The sequence below is a fragment of the Glandiceps talaboti genome, chromosome 12 (genome assembly GCF_964340395.1).
Source record: "Glandiceps talaboti chromosome 12, keGlaTala1.1, whole genome shotgun sequence".
Lineage (NCBI taxonomy): Eukaryota > Metazoa > Hemichordata > Enteropneusta > Spengelidae > Glandiceps > Glandiceps talaboti.
This window is the reverse complement of record NC_135560.1, coordinates 14,931,503-14,954,530: the sequence shown is the minus strand read 5'-3', so window position 1 is coordinate 14,954,530 and position 23,028 is coordinate 14,931,503. Positions and strand designations below refer to the sequence as shown.

The window sequence follows — 23,028 nt, the reverse complement described above, 5'->3', positions numbered from 1 at the left end:
CCTACAATGATCCTGGGAAGAATAATCCAGACAGTAGTAGTACTTGCACTTTTGAAATGCGTTTCATGATGAATTGTCAAACTTTGTCGTGAGACTGTTTCTTGATCTAAATCGAGCAGAGTTTTTTTGAACTTTGAATTAAACTGTCTGAAGCTGACTGTCACGATTGTGACGCTAATAGTGTATGTTATCGAATCGTAATTAATTTCAGTTCTGTTCAGTCTGGTTACATGACATGGATTTGTGTAAAAGCTTCTGCAAGATCATTCATCAAACGGAAGGGTTTATTCCTCAGCTTGTGGGCAATGTCTTATTGCGTCATATGCATCATTCTGCAAAATCTTTTTAAAGCGATAACCATTTCCAAATAGAGCCAACACGACTTGACTTTAATTCATTCTTAGCTGGTCAGTTAACTTATTTTCGAGAGCAATTGTTCGCAAATGTCTGATATCATCCATTTGGAAGTTTATTACGTCATATATAAAAAACGCAAACTATTGTTGGCAGCAGCTAGCTATCCGCTATGACATTTATCTCCTCGTATCCTACTGGTTTAGTCTGGTATGATAATTGTGAAGGTGTATAATTTCACTTACTTTACATTACTCGGACTGTGAAATATCCTTCATACACATGCATTTCATATCAATATATATCCACATTATCACAGAAGGTGGACATGATACCGATACAACTATATTAATATTTGTCCATAATATATAATACCAGTTTCATGATTTTATGGTCTTTCTGACTGATACCTATCATGATACATTTTGTTGAAAATGAATTTTACAATTTGCTTAGAACGAATTTTCCTTGTGATAAATGAAAGATTCTTCGCACCTAGTCATACAATACCTAGGGGTTCCCTTTCAATAGACTCCTTACATGGTCTTATAAAAGCACAGAAGGGTTACCTTAACGTTTCACCTATGGGAATTTGTTTCCGTAATGACGAACACATTTACTCTCGATACCAACAATAGTAGATGCACACACAGCAGGATCCTTTACAAAAATCACAATGAAAAGTGACAGTTTGAAGCATTACTATTCATTTACAGAGCATTGGAAACGGGTTTCTGTTGAAATGATTTCACCTGAACGTCATGACTTTAATCATTTACTTTCCTATAAGTGACTACTTCTACATCTCAACTGTACGCGGCACCTCTATGATAGTTAATGAAAGTAGTTGGAACGTGTTTAGAAATGTCACTGCCCATGAGTACCCCCCCCCCCCCTTGTTCTGTAAAAATACATATGCTTGACGAAAAGTTGTAAATGTTAACGGATACCCTAGTCTTTGCATTGTATTTCATATTTCTCTCTGGTGTATTGCTTACAAATATGTTGTATATTAATGTGCAATGTCTGATTACAAGAACTAAAAGCATCGACTAAAATGACAACATTTCTACACAAGCATTATCTCGTGTTTAATACAGTCAAATCTTCTCCTTTTTTCGGGTACGGCATATTTAATAAACCGTAACCAGGGATCGATGGTATTGGAAGTGATCATAGACTTTTAATTGGGTAAAATGAATTAAACCTAATCAATGGTAACTATGAAGCCATCTTAATCGTAAATATAATGGTGTATTTTTTCATTGTTATTCTCGGGAAAGTTGGAATAGTTTATTGGAATGAGTATGTAGTTTTGCAATGAAATAAGAACGTTGCTTCGGTACGTCATGTCGTGGTGTGATATATATTGTACCAAAGAAAGATGAAACCTTATCTATGCACGGACGTCAATCCTTAATGGAACTTTAATTTACAAATTTCGAACACTAAAATTTTGATCATAATTAACGTAAAGCAATTTGTAATAACTTCAGCTACTCAGGAATCTGAACGACGCGGATCAATATTTCGACAATCACACTGTCAAGGGAAAAGATGGTTTTGCTAATATAACTCGGATCAGTCATGAATATTGTGAATTAAACATTTTCAAACAAAACCCCGAGTGTACTGTCATACTACATATTTTGTGTGGAAGATACATGTAGTATAGATACGCATATGCAGACTTCTCAAAAACAAATTGTATTCGAAGTAGTATTACATCAGTAGTGCATACTAGTAACAATAGCCAGTAAACCAGTATGGAAATTTAACAAAGTTGTTTCTTTATAAATTTATTTTTGTTAGTAACTTATCTGCATGACTTTAGGCAGCAACAGACCTGGTAATCAGGCTACAGGAATGTTAGAATTCCACGACACAGCTTGTGAAGACGCCACATGATTTCGTCTTTATGTCGACAAGATAGCTTACACTATCTTTCGCATATTGGTTGTCTGCGTACAATGCACTCCATACATCTGTCATTTAGTAGCCATTTAAAGTAATGTTAAGCAACGTGGTTAGAAGGTCAGTCGAGTGTGTTAAGTCCCAGAGAACACTAAGATCTCAAAGGGAGACACTGCAGGGAGCAAGGAAATGGGGAACTAATGAAAGGCCAAAACATGTCTTAGCTTCGATATCATTTTCTAAAAGTTCACCTGAATACACTGAAAACCACACGCTGATCGCAATCGGGAGTGAGGTTACATTGGAATGATTTGTGTAGCATACCACAGACCACGTTCAAAGTGGTCGAAAATCAAACGAACGCCATGGACGTCTCAATATATATATATATATATATATATATATATATATATATATATATATATATATATATATATATATATATATATATATATATATATATATATATATATAGAGTGTCTGATGATCGCAATATGCGTGAAACTCCGAGTTACACCCAAGAAAGAGTTCCAGTACTACCAAAACTATATATATATATATATATATATATATATATATATATATATATATATATATATATATATATATATATATATATATATATATATATATATATATATATATATATATATATATATGCACACATTCACTATCTAGTAATGATATTGCAGATACGGATTTATCCAAGGCTATCGAATCTCACGTTGTCTTTGAATTTGATATTTGATAATAACTTTTTGTGCGAGGTCTCAGGCAAATATATACCAAGATAAAAGAAGTGTTGATATCCAGAAACTTAATCACATCGTCAACATACTAAATATATATATTTTCAGTTAATTGCATACCATTACGCTCTACTGAACAGCACTGCCTAGATATCAATATACTCAATATCACGCCACCGTTTATACAATAACTATGAATATTAAATTACAAAATTATTCATTAAGTAGCAAAGGTTATTACTTCGTTTATTGATATTATGCACTCTCTCTAAGAGATGTCAAGACCAGATTAGCATTACTACCTAATAAATGACAGCTGGTTTATAATATTAGACTTGACTTGACACAGTTGGTGGACAGACTTAGGCCGATGAAAAACATAAATATGATATGCCGTGGGTTTATTTGAACTGGTGGTGTAGCACATAATGCCATTTGTGGGCCATGTTATTGGCAATGATTAGTATTGTGGCGAAAACTAAGAAGTGGTATCGCTCTTCAGAGTACAGATTAAATGTTGTTATTGGAATACTTGTTGCAACCGACTCTCCTTTTGAATTGGATCCTCATCAATCATATATCTTTCACGAGTAGCATACAATTTAAACCAGTATCACTTAGTCTCCCTGAGGTGAAACGTGATTATCAGTAAGAGACACAGAGCTATTGAATTTCTTACACTTTGATCTTATGGTATATTCCAATGCTCATTATTCCGATTTTTGTGAAATATGTTGTTTTAAATTTATATTTGCACATTAATGGTCAACACAGAAGCGAGATAGCTGACATGATGGATGTGGCCGATGCAGAATCAAACGTTTAATTGGTACATATACTCGATCGGTTAACACGTTTGTAGTAGTTTGTTAGTTGTATATTTATATTTAAAGACGTATCTCCACATAACTCAAGGGGTGGTCTGTTTTTCAACGTTTATAACTTAAAAGGGTTCAGGGAGATGAGGCCCCTTCACTATTAGCGCACGGACCAACAAGTGAAACAAGTCAACCGTCTAATCTCTTCCGCACTAACAGTAAGTGCTCACTCATCGAGAAAAAAGTTCAGAAGAGGATACCATCTGAAATACAATACTGACTTACACAAATTGCAATACATTTGTATTCGAAACAGTTCACAAGTTTGACGTCTTATTTGTAATAAAATACTTGCCGCATAGTGTTCCTCTATCACTTTAAGATATGAAATGACGGAATTGATATTACAATCAAACATTTCAAAGCAATGGTTAATTCATGTTAGGTATTGTTGTCATTTCCAGGTTGTTTATAGGAATTTCACATTACTCTTTAACTATCAGTAACAAGCATCACGTGACAGTTGTTACAATTTGAAATATTTTTCTCGTACTTCTCATATTTAATATGTTATGTAGCGGGTTTTTTTCAAGTTACACACTTTGCAACAGTGAATTGCAGAATACTAAGCAAAGTATGCTACACGCTGCAAGTATTACAGAATTCATACATACATACATACATACATACATACATACATACATACATACATACATACATACATACATACACACACACAGAGACATACACACACACAGACACCACGTTCATTTCTTCTCCTAGCGTTCATTTTCAACGTATGCATATTAGATACAAATTACTTCGACGCATGGTAAACATTGTAAGCATCACACACAAGACATTAAAAAATAGCACTCACCACGTTCAATATTTGTTGTAGAGTCATCCCAAAAGACACCGTGAGTGTGTGAGTGTCATTTTCCACAGGCCGTTCGTTAGGGTTGTAATTCTCTAGTAATCTAGCTAATAGTGCTCTTTCATACTTGCCTTGGTGTGACTCTGAAACATACAAATTAATTTACGATTGCTATAAATCAAATGTAATAATGCAACGTTAGAGTAGTGAGAAATATTATGAATTTGTTTCAGTTTATATTGACAAGTTTTCTCGTCATACATTTTTAACATTTTTCCAGTAAAGATAAGAACTTGCAAAACTAAAACAAAGTTACAATGAATTGTGGGTAGCCGATTATCATAGGACCGATTATCATAGTTGCAATGGTAACACTTTTGTTAAGAAAAGAAGTTGTCCTTTGCAGAGCTATAAGTGAAAGTTAGTTATGATAAAAATGACTCTGTCTATTTCTTATAACTTCACATATAAGGTAGTACTAATACCACGACCTGGGATAGAATAGTAGGCCTTTACTAAAACTTCGAAATGATTTTGTTTAATTAATATATGTTTCCGTAGTGTTGCACTAACTAATATATTACCACTTATTCTTGCACCGAAGGCATATGACCAATATCAAGGCAATTACATTTTATTAAATGCCTCCAAGAGTGTTATTTTCATGCAAAGACATTTCATGTCAGCAAATTTAAAAACAACAAATCAAAACTTTGGCCCAGATCTGTGCTTTTTGACTTCAATATTCAATATTGATAGAAAAAAAACTACTGACATTGAGATGTTGACCACATTTGCATCATTGGAAAAGACAGTTGTATGTCAACCATATCGCATGGCCTGTAATTGTAATGATGATGATGATGTCGACAGCTTTATTGCAAGTCAGGGAAATACTTTCACGCTGACAAGTCTCCGAGATGTCACAAAATGCACGAGCCAACACTGGCTGCAGTGAAGCGCAAGAACTCTAAATGTGACCACCACCCGAATTGAACATCGGAAAACAGTCATGCTGTTGTATCTATCCAAAAGTGCAGATTTCAGCATATTTCACATCCTCTGAACAAACATCAGAGCTGCCAAAATATCAATTTCAAAGAGATAGTTATGTATTAAATCGGCTGTTCGCCGCGGGAATGGTTACATTGCATAACTGCGCGTTCCAACATCACGCACTACTCTTTGGGGGAACGATCGTAACTGACACAATAACGACTGAAAACAACAAATACGTCTGCAGCCACAATAACTTAATTACTTTATATTAAATGATATTTAATAATGTGAAGTATCAGTTGTTTCTTTTATTCCAAGCATATCGCATTCCGCGTATCGATATCGCATGTGATCGGATAGTACCTCACTTTTTGATAACGTTTAGGACGTAAGTTTAAAGGATTAGGATTAGGATTAAACCCTAGGTGGAAAAACCTTAGTAAAGCAATGCAAAACGTTGGTTCATAACATAAGAATGATTCTGTGTAATTCGTTTTAAGATAACTGTAATGTGATGATCCAGAATTATGGAATAACCCTTTAACATAGATAAACTGTTGCTATATTATGTGGAAATTGAACCCCGATGTCAGGCTGGGTAATCCATACAAGTCGGGTGGTGACAATACTTTCTGTGTGTTTCTGTCCACAAGCATATTTATTTCAGTAGTTTGAGATGTAAACAATAATGTGTTATTTGAATCCACTCAAAAATAGAATCAGGTTGACTTCAGGCAACCTAAAAAACAGAAATAATTCCAGACTGATTTCAGTCAATAATGAAATATGCCAGAACATATTGTGAAATAACAGTGCTAACATTTTGTGATGATAAATCAAGTTTATGGTTTGTAAATATAATAACAGCAAACATTCACCTTAAAAAGACATTTTTTGGATATATGGTTAAACAGCCGGAATATGTTATGTTATGTTATGACACATGGGTTTGACTAGCATGCAATGATGACTTCGACGAGCATGTCACAAATAGAACTGATCAGCACGTAATGGACGCGTCCTATCAGCATGTAGTCACTTTTCTTGATTCTCTGCGAACATTTCTTCCAAGTGCTGCTGCTGGCCATTATGGGTTTTATATACAGATATCGAATAGGGCGTTTCTAAGAAATTTTATTTCTGAAAATGTCACATTTCAAAGACTACAACAACTACGACAGGTGTGTGCAGTACATTGCATGAGCCATGTACTACCCAGATATGTATTACATTACTTCTGAACATTCGTTTTTGAAAAATGAGGACGATGACAGTACAAGAGTTTGATGACCCTTAATACAGAAAGGTCGTGTATCATATCATATCATAATAGGACAGAAGACAGTTCATTAGAATTGTGATTAATAGCATCGTTGAGACGAAATGATAAATTAACATCCTTGTACAGCGTAATTTTTTCCAAATGTGTCTGTGATTATGGTTGAGATGAAAAAGATATACACCCATTATCTTTACCAGCTAAGTTTCACAATCATTTTATTAATGTGTTAATGTGCACTTGATGAATTACCTTCAGTAGAATCTAGAATATTAACCATACAATAATGCACACTGGGCAAATTTATTACTGGGATGACGACCCATTCAATGCTAACAGCTTGAATAGGATAACAGAATGTAGATGGACACAGAATACAGAATACAGATTGTATGGACGTTGGCCATAAATCGTTAACATGTTTCACTACAAAACCGAAGTGTTTTTAACATATGTCAACTTATAACCTAAAATCGACATTAATATCACACCTGGTACAATTTACATTAATTTACTCCCATCCATCCACCTACTGTTTTTATCAGTGGCTGGCGTATCAAATTCGGAAAACATGCATGTGTCAATGTTTAGCCTCAGGTCGCATATATATATATATATATATATATATATATATATATATATATATATATATATATATATATATATATATATATATATATATATATATATGATAGCTCTCCAAGGTGATTGAGCACTCTACCTGGCCAAAGGAGAATGAAACTCTATGTGTGTGTGTATATATATATATATATATATATATATATATATATATATATATATATATATATATATATATATATATATATATATATATATATATATATATATATATATATATATATATATATATATATACATATAATTTCATTCTTCTTTCGCCAAGTAGAGTGCTCGATCACCTTGGAGAGCTATCATACATAAAAATGAAAGAAGACGAGTCTGATATTACATAGTGGAATTACACTACGGACCGTTTCACCCGAAGGATCGTCAGGTGTAATAGTGTGGTTTAATAGTATTCGTTAGCTATACATCCTGCATTATGTACATAACTTGTGTGTGTTCACTGATGGCTGTGTGTACACAAAAAGATTGACAACAAAGGTTACGTATTATTAAGTAAGAACTTGTTAGCGTGCCGGCATTTACTGATTAATTCAGTTCTGCTGTTCAAGTTCGTTGATTTGTCGGCAGTTATAATAAAATATTTTTCCCAGAGGCATAGTTGACATCGTTTGGTAACGTTAGAGTATGAGGAAGCCTGCTTGAGAACTGACCAGTGTACGTCGTAATTAATGTTGCTGTCTTTTAGGTGCCAAATGTATTTACTGAGTGCAGTGTATAGAATATGGTAGAAAAAAGTGAGATGTAATACATTGTCAAACTACAGCTACCATTGTTGAAAATCCATCTAGCACACACTTAGTACATATCAATATGTCCCGTTTAAAATTAGAAACCAAATATGGCTTCGAGCTACAGCCCAACATTAAGACTAATGAATGGATAAAGCAGCATACAGGATCGCAATGTATGCTTGCTTGAATTATTTGTTTTCAATGTATGATTGGTTTATAAGGAAATTTAAACACTATACGAAAAGTTTGATTTACCCACCTTTACCCGACCTTAATTACCCTACCTGTGAACCCCCCCCCCCCCCACCCGTGGGTAAATTAATTAAGTCAAAGGTGGAACGTCGTCTCATACTCACCACATTTACACATCCTCTTTTCAATCTTTACCCCGGATGGAAAACCGTGGTCAAATATTACTTGTTGTATAATGAAAGTAATGAAACTAAATTGACTAACGTGCCCACAAGACTCTATAAATAAAACTAATATGCAATTATCACATGAGGTATAAAAAGTGTTTTTAGGCATTGCATGTTTTACACGGTGGCATGTTGAGCTTGAATTGCATTGTTTATATTGGCGACATTAACGAATGATACAACATTTAGTTCACAGCATGTCGACTTTTTAACATCATTATCATGACCATTATCACTATATCCATGACAACAGCAGTACTGACAGATGCTGTTGGGCAAACACTGTTTATTTTGAATGTGTATATAAGAAGTGTCGAATTAAAAAGGAATAATTCATCTATAACCTATCAATACATTGACAATGATTGATCGAGTAAGCCTAGATTATCATAAATAACACAGCGCTAGCAATTGATCAATAGCACGTCGTGACATGACAACTTATTACTGTGCGACTTGAATAAAAATGTGTAAATATATATATTAATATATACCTTCCTTTAACATGTATGGCTTGGGGCATGTAATTATAGCCGACGTGTGCATATATTGTCAGTGGTTCTGTCTCTTCTTTGTGTTTTATCACTCAGAACAACACACACAAAACTCGACAGGATGATCTAAAATAGTCTATTATTAGTCCATTGCATCCTGATGAGGAACCCTGTCAGAGGGTCATAAATGCAGAGTAACAAAACAGCTAAACTTCTCAAAGGACTCGTTCGCGTGCTACGGACAGATGCTCTTCGACACCGTGTATCAATCATCTCTTCAAACTGGGTAGTTTCACAGTGGCACAATGCGTTTTAAGAAATAATGCCGACATAGTAAGCATTCTCAGACTCGCAAATTCCATTATGTGGTGCAAAGTACGTTGTTGAGGAAATAAACTGACTGACTTTATCCGAAATCCCAAGGCATCTTGAAAAGAAATATGTACATAAAACAAGCTTCTAAATATGGTGGACCAGTATATAAACTGGTATCAAGTTTATGGTGAAAAGCTTACAGCATATTATACTATCATAATCTTTGCAAAGAAAAGACAGCGGTGTCACAGTCAGCTACTATTGCAATGGCATTCACTTTGAGATGAAAGTGTTCCATCTTCTTTATAGCTGATGTGGGTAAGTTAAACATGTAGTAGTCGTGAATAAAGATGCAAGCCAGATGCACACCATGTAAAGTACATTTCCCCAGTGGGTGGTTGTTTTAGTGATCTACTTAGTAGGATTTACTGATAGCAAGTAGTGGGATTGATTGGAGGATATGACCCGATCAACCCCTCACTTCATATAAACTACAGAATACAAGTGAGTGATGAAATCTTCGCCTACTCTTGAATGTCTTTTAAGTTAATAACGAATAGTTTACATTATAAACAACATATGGAGACTGTGGTTAAAGAAGAAGAGAGAGTATCCATTGTGATATAAAATACAGTCTCGACCTCAATTAAAATTTCAATCCGATGGTACGTTTCAAGAGATGGTTGTAACGGAATTCTAGACAAAGAGACAAAAGAGAGTAAATACCACAATTTCCCTACAAGACATGAATTTGAATGTCATTGACAAGAGAAAGTTGCCCCTGTAATATACTGGGGGCACCTAAAATGCCCTATTATATCTAAAATACAATTTCCTTCCTGTTCAGATGGACAAACATGGTGTCCTGAAAGGAGACACTTGAGTAGTGACCATTTTATCCCTACCAAGACTTGGTCATATTTGCCTGCCTGCTGGCGACACAAGTGGATATTGTTAACAAACTAGATTTTAAGATGGTCCGGTTTACATATTTCTGGGGGCAATCTTGCCCTATAGTGAATGAACACTCACTTGCTTGTACCTCTTAGTCACTTGATGAGGACGAAGTAGGGGAGAGCACTGACTGTGCAAAGGGACCGGGCAGATAGTCACTGACAATGCATCACTACAACTGCATGGAAACGTCTTGTTGGTGATTGATGCATTGCTCACGGGGTGGCCCTTTGAGTCACCTGCTAAGCCAACAAAAGACTCAAGTGGAATCTTTAAAGGGACATACAGAGAAAGCTTATACGCGGTTGTGATTTATTTATCATCGGCCACATCCAAATTATGACATGCCTTTAGAGCATGTCTTGCATAGCATATTTGTACACTTTGATGGTGTTGGAAACTTCTTTTCACAGAAAGAGGAAGAAATCATCTACACGGGGTAAAGAGACTCTGGATTGACTCATTTTATGACACCACTCAGAGAAAGTGCACCACTTGGTACTGGAACCAGTCCTTGTGGGGTCATACCCTAAGGCCTGTCACTCCTGTAAATGTGCCGCACCCCCATACATGTACTTTTTTTAAACATCAGTGAATAGTTCTAGAGTGTCTCCTTTCTCTTGAAGGAATTCACCTGCTAGTGATGATTTGTCTATGTTCTTTCATCATGTCTTGTGTGACTTGTAATTGGAAGCCTATTGCGATGACGATGTGATATCCATAATGACTGGAGATACCACTGAATCGGTTGCATGAAAAGCTTTTTGTAGGGGACTATGTCTGCCATGAACTTTATAACCCCATACAACCTTAGCCCCAATGGGCAGTGACCCAGTTGATGGTCTGTATATGACCAATGTGGCCACTTGTTCCAGAGTAGGTCTGACTACTCCATGCCTCAGAGATAGGCCCATGCTACAAAAGACAATGTCCTGTATGAGAGTGACATGGGTATTGCTTGAATCTAATTGACCATTAAACCAAGATTACTAGGTTCAGTGCCAACCGGGCCTGCCTGGCCAATGCTAATATTTCTTCATGGTGCAATTGCAAATTGGTTTGGTGGTTGTACCTCAGTTTAGTCGTCTGAGGTTACACCAAACTGGCAGGGAAGGAACTGGTGTTTTAGGCACAATATGTCAAATTAGGAGAAGGGAGAGCTCACATACCACATTTCAGGTGGGACTAGCTAGACTAGTGAGTATCCAGGTAAGTGTATGTGACAATACATCGTTTGATTTTGAGAAATGACCCGGAAGTTTAAGCTTATGACAATATGAGGTTAGACAGTCGAAAGGATTCTCTATGTATTGCAGTTTTTACGTTATACACTGCCATGCCAGTGAATATTGAGTTTATTACAAATATGGCTGTCGTTTGGTGAAAAATAGCAGACCAAAGTGACATGTACTTAGCTTCTTTTGTATGTCGCCTTCTTGCCAGGTTGAAATGTATCGCTCATTGCATTATATACATATGGACGCTTGGATGCACAGACGGATGGATGGTAAAGTTGTAAAAACAGCTCTTGCCGGGGCTACGTCATTCCCCGGCTATTCATCGCGCATGATTCATTGTTCCAGTCCTGTCAATTTTAGACCAGTGCTTGGTCCATGTCTTTTGTACAACGAGTTTTCAAGGTACCACCAAGAACATTGGCCACGTATTCTTTTAAATTAGACAATAACCCCCACGAAGTTAGGGTGTCTTATATACTAACCCTTCGGGCAAAACAATGTGATATAGGTTGTATGCTCTACTGACTAAAGTGTATGACTTACTGAACACAGTATGTTATTTTTCCTTATTTAAAACTGAACAGCTGTATTTAACAAACAGATTACCTCACAAAAAATGCTGAATCTCTATTTCACAAATCAATTGGGGATGACGAACAATGGATATGTATATAAATGATATGCATTCTCCATTGTAGTGTTACTTGATGAGTTGATCGGACGTCCCGAGGCTCCGTAGGAATCGAAGTGATCAGATTAACCCATCAGACACAATTACTTCTATCGAAGCTTCCGACAACTTCTATAGCAGACAGTTGTGACAGGCATCGTTACGCTAGCTTTATACTGTTACAGTAGCAGTAGCAATTATTTGTCACGAGGACATAGTCGTATTTGTTCCGAAATTTGCTACGTACAGACTCCCCATTTCAGATTTGGAACAGCAAAGTCCTTACTTGGGCCTAGACAAATATATTAAGAATATTAGAATAATGGTAGATACTTTGACACAATTTCATTGAACTCTTGAGTACTGTGGTAGCTAAGTTTAATTACGGGAAAGGCCATATCCCAGAACTCCCAAAGGAACCGTTGAACGATTTCGTAACTGCGTCGCTGCTCATAAATCCGTACCAACAAATTGAACGCGACATATTAGAAAACATTTGATATCGATATAACGGGAGATATAAACTTAAAGAATAGCATGTTTACGAGTAAGAGAAGCCGCTTTTTGATGACAAATTAATTTAATGTTCACATGGGACAAGTTGTCGTGTTTTTTTGTACTGCTGTAAAAACAATTGCAATCCTTCTGTCCCACAGGTGGAAATAATAAAACTTGTCAATACATAGATCACCGAAGTTTTTAATTATCTCTTAACTTGTTCATCACTTAGTCATGTGTATTTATTTAATCAAACTAATAAAATATCCTTAATATGAACGAACAGCTGAATTCGAATTAAATTAATGTAAATGCTTTTTGTTATTCATGACGTTTCAAGCATATCAGGTTGAGTCTTATACTCCAGATGATTCATTCGTCAGCGAACAGCTGCAACAATAGTTTTATTGTCATAGTACAATTTATGACCCCCACAACTGTGACCTGACCGCAGTTGCCCCGCTCTTTCTACATTTCCATTCCATAACCAGAGTCAACAGTGTTTTTAATGCTAAACATATCCATGTGCATGGGTCAAATATGATGAAAGATCAAAAGAATGGTTTAGAGCAAAACTACAAGTACATTTTTTTGTAAACTTCAGATTTAAATTTAAAATAATCGGGAACTCGGAACTCGCAAATAGTCGTCAGTGAACTAGAAAAAAACCTGACATTGATTTTACATTGATTCGGTGATAGCTCAACATATTGATATTCAAAATTAATATTTGTAATTGATGCTGATATTTTAAAGTACAGCTGACTAGGTAACAGTTGTTTTTTTATCATATCTAGGAACACATGATTTTAATGTGTTAAGCTTATGTCTACAATTTCCCACACTTATTTCTTATTACAAACAACATCACAATGTATAAACCCCCCTTTTTTTACCTATTTTTAGTATCATCATACCGAAATCAAATCAGTTTTACGGATCGATAGCTTCTGTTGTTTTGATACACTTAGTTGAACACGCGATTGGATTAATGTTTTCATGATATATTTTGCAGTTTGCAGAAATAAGGACTCCGGATTTGATGGAATGGAAGCAAAAGAAATGCCCAGTATCCACTTGACGCAAATTCTTATTCCGGTTAGTAAATTTCCCCTTGAAAACGGCTACAATACATCAAAGTCAGATTCGTAAAGTAAGCGCTCAATTGTGCACGCATGCATACATGCATATTACCTTTGTTTATGACTTATTCCATTTTATTCATCAGTTTAGCAAGTTGATTGGTTGTGATCAGGCGATTGAACTAATCACGTTAACTCGATATGAAAGTTAGTAGCATAAAGCTCTTGTCCGATTAAGTAAAAATAAACGTTCATTGGAACGTGTTCAGAATATCATTATGAGTGTATGTATAGCTGCCTAGGTCTGCTCAATTGGTCTATGAATCTCTAACATTTGGTACATACATCTACAACTTTATATCTAAATAAATAAATAGAAAACATCGTCACTAATAATCAAATTCCTTGGTATAATCCTGATGCCCCATACAGTGCATGACAATTTCGTACTTGCTGTATCGACCTTTTGTACTTCGGAGATACATTATCTCGAACATTCTCTTTCTGAAGGCAGGTATGTGCCCTCGGGATCGAGTCGCGTCGATATAATTAAAACTACGCCCCAAGAGGATCTCTGACCGGAAAAAGTCGAAGGTTCGTGTTCCTTTTTTAGAAAGTTAAACTAATTTGGCATACCGTTCATATGTTTATTTTGATAACGTTTACACAGTTTGTTTTTCTGTACTAGCTAGGATTTTCCTTAATGAAGTACATCTATCTTGTAAGTGTTAACTACTGTGACGATACGAAGACTGTCGCGTACACGTTGAAAATACATTTTCTGTTCATTTAAGTATTCAATCACTATTTTGAAAACAATTATAATTGTCATCCATAATTCACTTACCTTGCGTGAATAGCAAAAGCACTAAGGCAGTAAATAGGAGCGAGTACCACCGTGGCAGCATCCTAACATGTACCACAGACACCAACCGCTATCAGAGCTGGTACAGAGGTCTCCTGTATACAAGCGGGCTGCATGCACTCTGTGATGTCACACACTGCATTGGGACAGCAGAAGGCCGTCTCCTGTTACATGTCCCGATGCTACGAATGCTGAAGTGGGCGAATGGTTATTGAGATCTCAACGACATGGCACAGTTGTCTTTTTTCATCAACAATTTTAGGCAGAGTATTACCAGCATGCATTCAGACGAGCAATCTGGTCACGTGATCAAGTGTGACTGCTAATCTCGTGTTCTCGTATGAGAGAACACATGTAGATCATTTAGCAAATTTATTTGTGTGATGATTAGCGAGGACGAGAAGTGAATGATTAATAGTGAATGCACACTTTTTAGTGTAACATATGTAGAGAACGAGAACAAAGTAATAATATCCACGACTATTATTCTAAATGTAAAACAATTAGCAGTATTTTAAAGGTAATACATTTTAAACCATCCGCTATGACAATGCTATTATAAAGACTACGGCGTTTAATCAGCTAAATAACAGCCATTCTACGAGAGTTGGATATTTATTTCACTATAATATAATTAGCATATAGAGAGTTTTAAAAACCGTTATACCTAATTGATTCATTTAGAACGGTGATTATTTAATAATGTAAGTAAAAAACATTGAATATCAACAAATCAACAATTCAAGTTTTATTTAACTTGAGTACGAGTTGAGAACTTGACGTTTGAAAATTTTAGCAGTCTATAAAAACCGATAACATTTCGTTTTCATAGGCGTAAACTTCTGATTTCATTTATCGAAATGTGTTCTTGTTTATCATCTTATCATATCACCTTTCAAACCAGCTATATTTGAGTGATACCATATACGTTAGTGATGGCGAACATCGAAACTGCAGCTCACTGTATAGGACAACCGCATGTTGATAAAACGTGTCAGTATTTTGATCACTACATGAAGTACGCATGAGTGATATACTAAATATATCTTCTTTTCGACGTCCCAATTATGTACCAGTACACCGTCTCATGTCACCTTGACCTCAATTTCCCCTTACCGGCTAACCTCACACTCTGGCATACAACCGGAGAATCATACGAATTAATGCGTGTTTCATGTTGGTGTATTTCTTGATTACATATTGTGCCCTTTTATGCGGAAGTATGACATTCTATTGCATTGCTGAAACTCTCATGGTGTGTAAGGCAGTTTGCAGAAGAGCAAAACTCAAAACACGAGACAAGTTGAGTCGAAACGAGGGGTTCAGTACTAATATTCAAGCCCCCCCCCCCCCACACACACACAAATTATCCACTTTGAACAGCTCTGCGTTTGATTAGATGTGCATTTTATTGCGCAGTCAGCCAGCAAGGGTCAATGCGCTAGAGTCATTGCATGAAACAATCAGTAAGTAGCCACATGGTTTAGAGCACAGGTGCTCATGATTTGAATTTGCTAGTACAATTGAGGGTTCTACTATGGCAAACAACCATAACACGAAGTATTACAATGGCTTGTTTAACAGAAATAAAATATTTTGTGTGTAGTAACTGAATGCCGCAGTGCTGCTGTGGTTACTGTTAAAGATGAATTTGTTGTACTGTAAAAGATAGCAGATTTGTTATCGAATTTCTTCCACTAAGCCTTAAATGGTTCAATCCTCAAAAGTCCCTCGATCGAACTCCACGTGATGTTCTCAATATGTGGCAAAATTGTCTTCTTTGTCCCGTTACTTCAGGTTTGCTTGATTTCGATCTGTTTCGACCTCGGTTGCCCAAAATATCTTAGGGTTTCAAAAAGTCCATACTTCGAGAACACATCATTTTTAATAACCTGGCCGGGGATGGGGGTAGGGCGTTGTCAGAGCTTGGATGTACTTTGATCAGCTTGTCTCTCCTCGTTTTTTGTATTTGCTTATTTCTGTCAGAAGTTATAATATTTTACACTGTGTGTGTATGTGCGCGTGTGTATGTGGGCGTGTGTATGTATGTATGTATTGGGTTCTATTTGGTGCTTGCGAATATTAGAACTTTTCACACGTATAACCGTTTACCATGCGTTATGTTCCATTACATTCAGATATGTTCAGGTGTTTACCTAACATTTCTGTATCTCGCCGATATTTCCTTTGAAAAAGAATATTTATTCGAAACGTCGGATTTTACATCTATCTATATGCATTTCTATGTATGTATGTATGTATGTATGTATGTATGTATGTATGTATGTATGTATGTATGTATGTGTGTGTGTGTGTGTGTGTGTGTGTATGTATGTATGTATGTATGTATGTATGTATGTATGTATGTATGTATTCATGTATGCATGTATGCATGTATGTATGTATGTATGTATGTATGTATGTATGTATGTATGTATGTATGTAATGTATGTATGTATGTATGTATGTATGTATGTATGTATGTATGTATGTATGTATTCATGTATGCATGTATGCATAATTTGTTGAGTGAGTGTGGTGTTTAATCTGTATTGCATGTTTACCCATGTGATGCAACCCATCTGTAATATTGCGCTTATGATGCCGTGTCGTTGATGTATCGCGTACTGTCACTACTTGAATAGGTTTACATATTAGATAACCTCTGCTCAAAATAAATTTTACTACTTGACCCATCTGACCTTTGTCAGTTCATTAAAGTCTGGCAGACCTTGTAATGTTGTACAATGAGTAGCGCAATAATTTTACAATGCATGGATAAAATGGATGAAAAATCTAATTAAATTGTCCAATGTGAGTGCTAAAATTATTAATGGGTAAATGTTCGTCGTTTCCTTCAAAACAAGATGGTGGACTTTCATTATTTCAAGTACACCAGAACCAAGCTTCCATATGCCAAAATTTGGAGAAGCTTTAAGAACTTTGATTTTAGGTGAGATTCGTCCCAGAGGCGCTTTCTACCTATAAAACAACACCTTAAGAACCCCCCAGTCTCTGAGTTTTTTCTTGATACGATAAAATATTTGAATAATTTATTTAAATGTCAATATACATTCTGTAGAGCGACACGAATTTGCTGTGTGATAATCACCGTTATGTTGTCTATAATTCTGTCGAAATCCCAATAGGAAAGTGAATAATGAGATATTATTACTAATGCAATAAAATATTGCATCGTTTCATGATCGAGTTAGCGACAATAGTCAATGATTGAATTAAAAGACAGACTTAAAGACAACCTTGTTTGAACTGAGTTAAGTACACTAAATTATTAAATAAATAAAAGTCTTGCATTACAACACGTTTCACCTATGTGGTGCAACTCAACGATTTTGTCCAACACCAGAGTTTGTTATAATTAAGGGAATGACAAATGTCTCTGAAAATCCTTACAATTTTAGGCGATTTCCCATCTGAGTGACTAAACGTCGGTGTGTGCTCACAAGCGGTATATAATATTGGTTGCTGAAATGACAACGTTGGAGTATCAAGTTTTAAAAGTTTCTAAGTAATTTTATCTCTGCACAATATTAACTGCACAGTATTAACGTTCAAACTTGACAAGTGGAAACAAGTACCAAAATGTAACATTGCACTGGTTATATGTAAACTGAGTTGTAATTGTTGACTGACAGACGTTGTCGTTGTAAGGCAGACTGCAGTATGTGTTGAGTTGTCGCCAACTACAGGGAGAACAGGTTCACAAACATGCAACACGCGAAAGAAAACACCGGTGTGTTTGATTATATTATTATATTATTTATTTGCCAGAGGTCGAAAATTGTTTACATATCAAGTGAGGAAAATGAAATAATCAAGTAATCACATCGCCAATGAGAAAACAAGTATATATAACAGAATAACTTGAACTTCTGGCTGGACCACAAAAATAGTTTGTTCAAACTAGTCGAGTTCGAGGCCCAAGGAAAACATTGTCAATGAATGAATGTAGATCAGGAAAGACTTCAGGCAATGACAAACTCAGGTAAAACAACTGATACAAAAACAATTGTGGATGCCACTTATGTAATGTATGTTCAGCCGACGTTTTTTTATCAGTTTGTTGATGTATATGTTATAATGCAACACCAACAGTCGTTATAACATGTAACGCACTGAAGTTTTTTCGCGGGTTGTTTGATGCTCCTAAAATGTCCAACATCCAATCTACTCTCATTTCACCTTAAGTCAGGATGTATCGAAAGGCCATCTTATGACACTACCATAGATAAATAATTAGCATACTATAATCATGGCAATTAAAACAAAATAAGATAGCACTTTATTCCACATGGAATGAACTGCCAACTTTTCGTTGTGATTCTCCTCTAAGTATTATTCTATCCACGGCAATATGTTCATGTTGGGATTGCAAAGAGGATCCCTATAAAGAAAACAAAATGTATTTGAGGAAAAGTAGGGATATTAGGTTTATCGTCTTCTTAGGGGCGAGATGAATAGTTCAACCAACCTCCCACCCACCCCACCTATTCTAATTAAAATAGCCAACTTTGAAAATGTGTCAGACAACACAATCAATTTCAAATGAGTATGTAGTAGTATATAGGGAGAAAAAAAATAGTTCTGTTGTTGACACTTTACTGAAATTGTTTTAGTGCCATACATTCAATATAGCGAAATTCTTCCATTTCTCAATTTGACATATTTTTAGAAATATTTGTATTTAGGGGTCCATTAAAAGTAAAATCATTTTTGTAGGATGACAATTAAAGTAGCCCCCCCCCCCCCACACACACAGATTTAGTTTTTATCCTACATTGAAGTATTGATCTCGCCCCTTACTTGATGGCTATGTTGTGACCATTTGCAATCGAGATAATTTGTAAATTACGACGCAATGGCAGGCAATAGCGATGAATCAATGACATACAATAAAATGCGTGACAGACACTCAACAAATGCAGTAAACAACAATACAACACAATGATGGCATACACAGCTGTTCGGTGACAAATATGACCGAAATGTCTGCCTCATTAAAAGCTTTCGGAATCCTCCACGCCTAGGTAACAACATACAATGTGGAACTATCTATATTGCCAAGCTGATACGTGTGTGGCTTTAGTTGGTGTATCATTGTTTTTGAAACCAAGCTATCCAAAGTCCGTGTCCTTGGATCAGTTTAATGATAACACAGTGATACTTGTAAAAAGTTTGGATAATAGTTTGTCGTGACTTTGAATAGCTATTGTGATATTAGCATAATGGAATAATTCCATCTTCAGCTCAGACTGTCTAGGTCTGGTCTTCGGTATAATGGTTCACTGACATATCTGTGATAAATTTCAATCATGAATCATGTTCTATGTGTCACTGATAAACCAGGAGCGTAGCAGCTTTAAATTAAAATGTTGTAACTGATTACATTATCACATTGATTAGTTTAATGTCATACACCTTAATAATAACAGGTCCGAATTTTCTCAAGTACATTCCAAAATACAAGACACAAATTAATTTTTAAAAACTTTACAGGACCAGTCAAAATGCACGTCCATTCATTGAGTGACTCTCTCAAACTTACCCTGTGTGTTCTAAATGACTGGGGATGAGTACCCTTTTGTTCTTAAATGTCCTTTTTACACCGACCTCCGCTCCAAATACGTATACGTACATTAAACCCTATTATTGGAAGAAACCTCTGTGTTCAAACTTGTACAGTTATTCTCTGTCCGTAATATAAAGCAAACGTATAATTTAGGACAATTCTTGAGACATGCAGGAAATTTAAGAATCATGTAAGGTGTTATTTGCAATATTATTTTTTCATTCTCCATATATTTTCCTGTGTACATTCAATTAATTTTTTCTTTGGTTTTGTATGTTACTGATGAGCAGTAACGCTCAAGATGAGTAAAATAATTGTAATAAATGTGGACGTCATATGCAAATAAGAGGTTGCTTATTTAAACTTGAGAAGATGTGAACTTCCCTTTTTATCAGTTTTGTAAAGTACATATCTCAATCCCTCGTGTGTTAAAAGGCTTGGTCGACTAAAAGTATTAAAGGTGAATTGAAAATTAAATAATATTTGAAACGAAACTGTAAGAAAAGTGAACAAAAGAAAAATGTCATTTCCTTGTGATCTTTATGTTCTTTCTGGGGGTTTTTTATGTGAAACTTTCGCAAAGCAGGAAATTTATTCCGATCACCGATTATTGACAGATTTCCTGTCATCATTATGGCAATACTACCAATTCTCATAAATTGATGAGGTTCACTAATATCCCTTCCACAGTTCAGTATAATTGACGTGGGTATTATGCCCTCATGCGATTGCCATTGGACTTTTTTGACCTCGATGTCAATATATCTCTATCGTAAAATAAATTGTTCCTCATTATCGATTCATTAATCATGGTCCATGGGAGGTCATGTCTCGCAATGTACTAGGTAAACTATATAAACAAAGGGACATCAACGAAAGGTTGCAGAATTTAGAATCGGTTACATCACAACATGCGCAAAACTGAGGTTGACTTTGGATGTGTTTATTGAGAGGGTGTTTGAGGGCGTGATCAGTTACAATGATGTATTGGGTGAATTCATCGAAGGGCATTGAATTCATCAGCGTATCTTCACAGCATACGTTTAAATAGTATTTTTTCTCTTTTTGTTGTATTTCATGAAATTGTCTGTCCCTTCTCACTGATCATATTGAACACAACTTGGTTCATCTACAGGAGACAAAACTGCGATAATTTACATATCACATTTTCCTGCTACTTCAGATCTGGCTGAACTGTCTGTGCTATATTGTGGTGTATTTGGTTATTAATTCATACATGGAACTATATATTAAAGTTGACGGAGAAAGGGTGGAATGACACCACTTAACTATAATCCCGACTACCACGAACAGCAGGAAATGTAATCAGATACAAGCCGAGAACCTCTTCTATTATATGGTCATCATAAGGTTATCCGGTATCCCAAAACGCCGTCCTTTTTGACTTGGGACATGCACGGGTACATGTGAATTGTATGCACTGTATGAATGGCATGCAGCATAAAGTATACCTTTCTAAAGTTTCAGTACATGGACTATGAAAATGCCAAATATTGCAATTTGATGAAATGGTAGAAGGGCCCTGACATGCATGTGATTTGGTAATTAATCGACAATACTTTTAACTATTTTAAGACGAAGCAGGTTACCATTATGCGACCTGTACGTACTATCTCAGACCATACATAAATTATATAGTGGTCTGGTGGTACAGCAAAGACAAATTCATCCCAGCATCTATCTTGTTTTCATCAGTTTTAATGTAACTGCTGCGTCTTTTCAGGTGACCGAAAATATGGCATGGTTGTGTAAAGAAAAGCTGGTCATGGAAGTGATATAGCATATTTCAGCACTAGGTTGGAACTGGGATCATGATGTAAGTACATGTATGTTTTACATGAGAGCACTAGCTGCAACTGTGGGGTAAGTGTTTTCGATCAGACAACCAACAAATTGAATATATCCACTGAAAATTGTTAAAATAACAATACTTAGACTTTGTACGTGTCTATTTAATGTATAAGTAATACAGCATATGTTAAAATCGTGATTCATTGAGGGCCCTCATTTTTGAGTGCGGACCCAAAAATCAAATTGATTGGATGTATTGCACCATACTTTGTGTATTGCTACACAGGGGATACAATTCATCTCATGGTACACAATATTATGAGTTTAACTTAGTCATTACATCTAACAAAAGATTTCAAAAAAAAACATTCCCAGTTGCAGCTAGGTGCAGCTTTAAAAATGGGATACGAAAAACAACAACTCTGAAACATTTTTTTTCAAAAATGTATTGGTTTTATTGCATTTGGAATTCACTACATGTAAAACCTTGCATGTTGAAAGAAGTATTGATATGGCCCAACTTGATCGCTGCCTTCTACGTCGGTTTTATGTACTTTTTGAAATATCAAAAGAGAAATCAACGATTTGTAATCGACAGAGAATTACATTAAACACGTGGTGATTTTAAAATGACATTTGAAATAAAGCAATGAAAATGTATAGTGTGTAAGTAAACAAGAACAGTTTGACTTTGGACAGAGCACTCGTGTAGATAGTGGTCA

The 23,028-nt window shown here is 35.6% G+C and overlaps 2 protein-coding genes across 2 annotated transcripts in view; one reads left to right on the top strand and one right to left on the bottom strand.

Annotated features, from left to right (window-relative positions):
- Window positions 1–15,154, bottom strand: part of LOC144443381 (neuronal acetylcholine receptor subunit alpha-7-like) — a 34,275-nt gene extending 19,121 nt beyond the window's left edge. Inside the window, exons 1-2 of the mRNA XM_078132848.1 lie at window positions 14,887–15,154; window positions 4,716–4,855 (exon numbers count right to left, since the gene is read on the bottom strand). Of these exons, the coding sequence (XP_077988974.1) occupies window positions 4,716–4,855; window positions 14,887–14,947 (201 nt within the window). The 5' untranslated portion in view covers window positions 14,948–15,154. The remainder of the gene's footprint in view (window positions 1–4,715; window positions 4,856–14,886) is intronic.
- The window catches only part of LOC144443383 (dolichyl-diphosphooligosaccharide--protein glycosyltransferase subunit KCP2-like), a 466,884-nt gene that overhangs the window by 91,181 nt on the left and 352,675 nt on the right, over window positions 1–23,028 (top strand). The window lies entirely within an intron of this gene.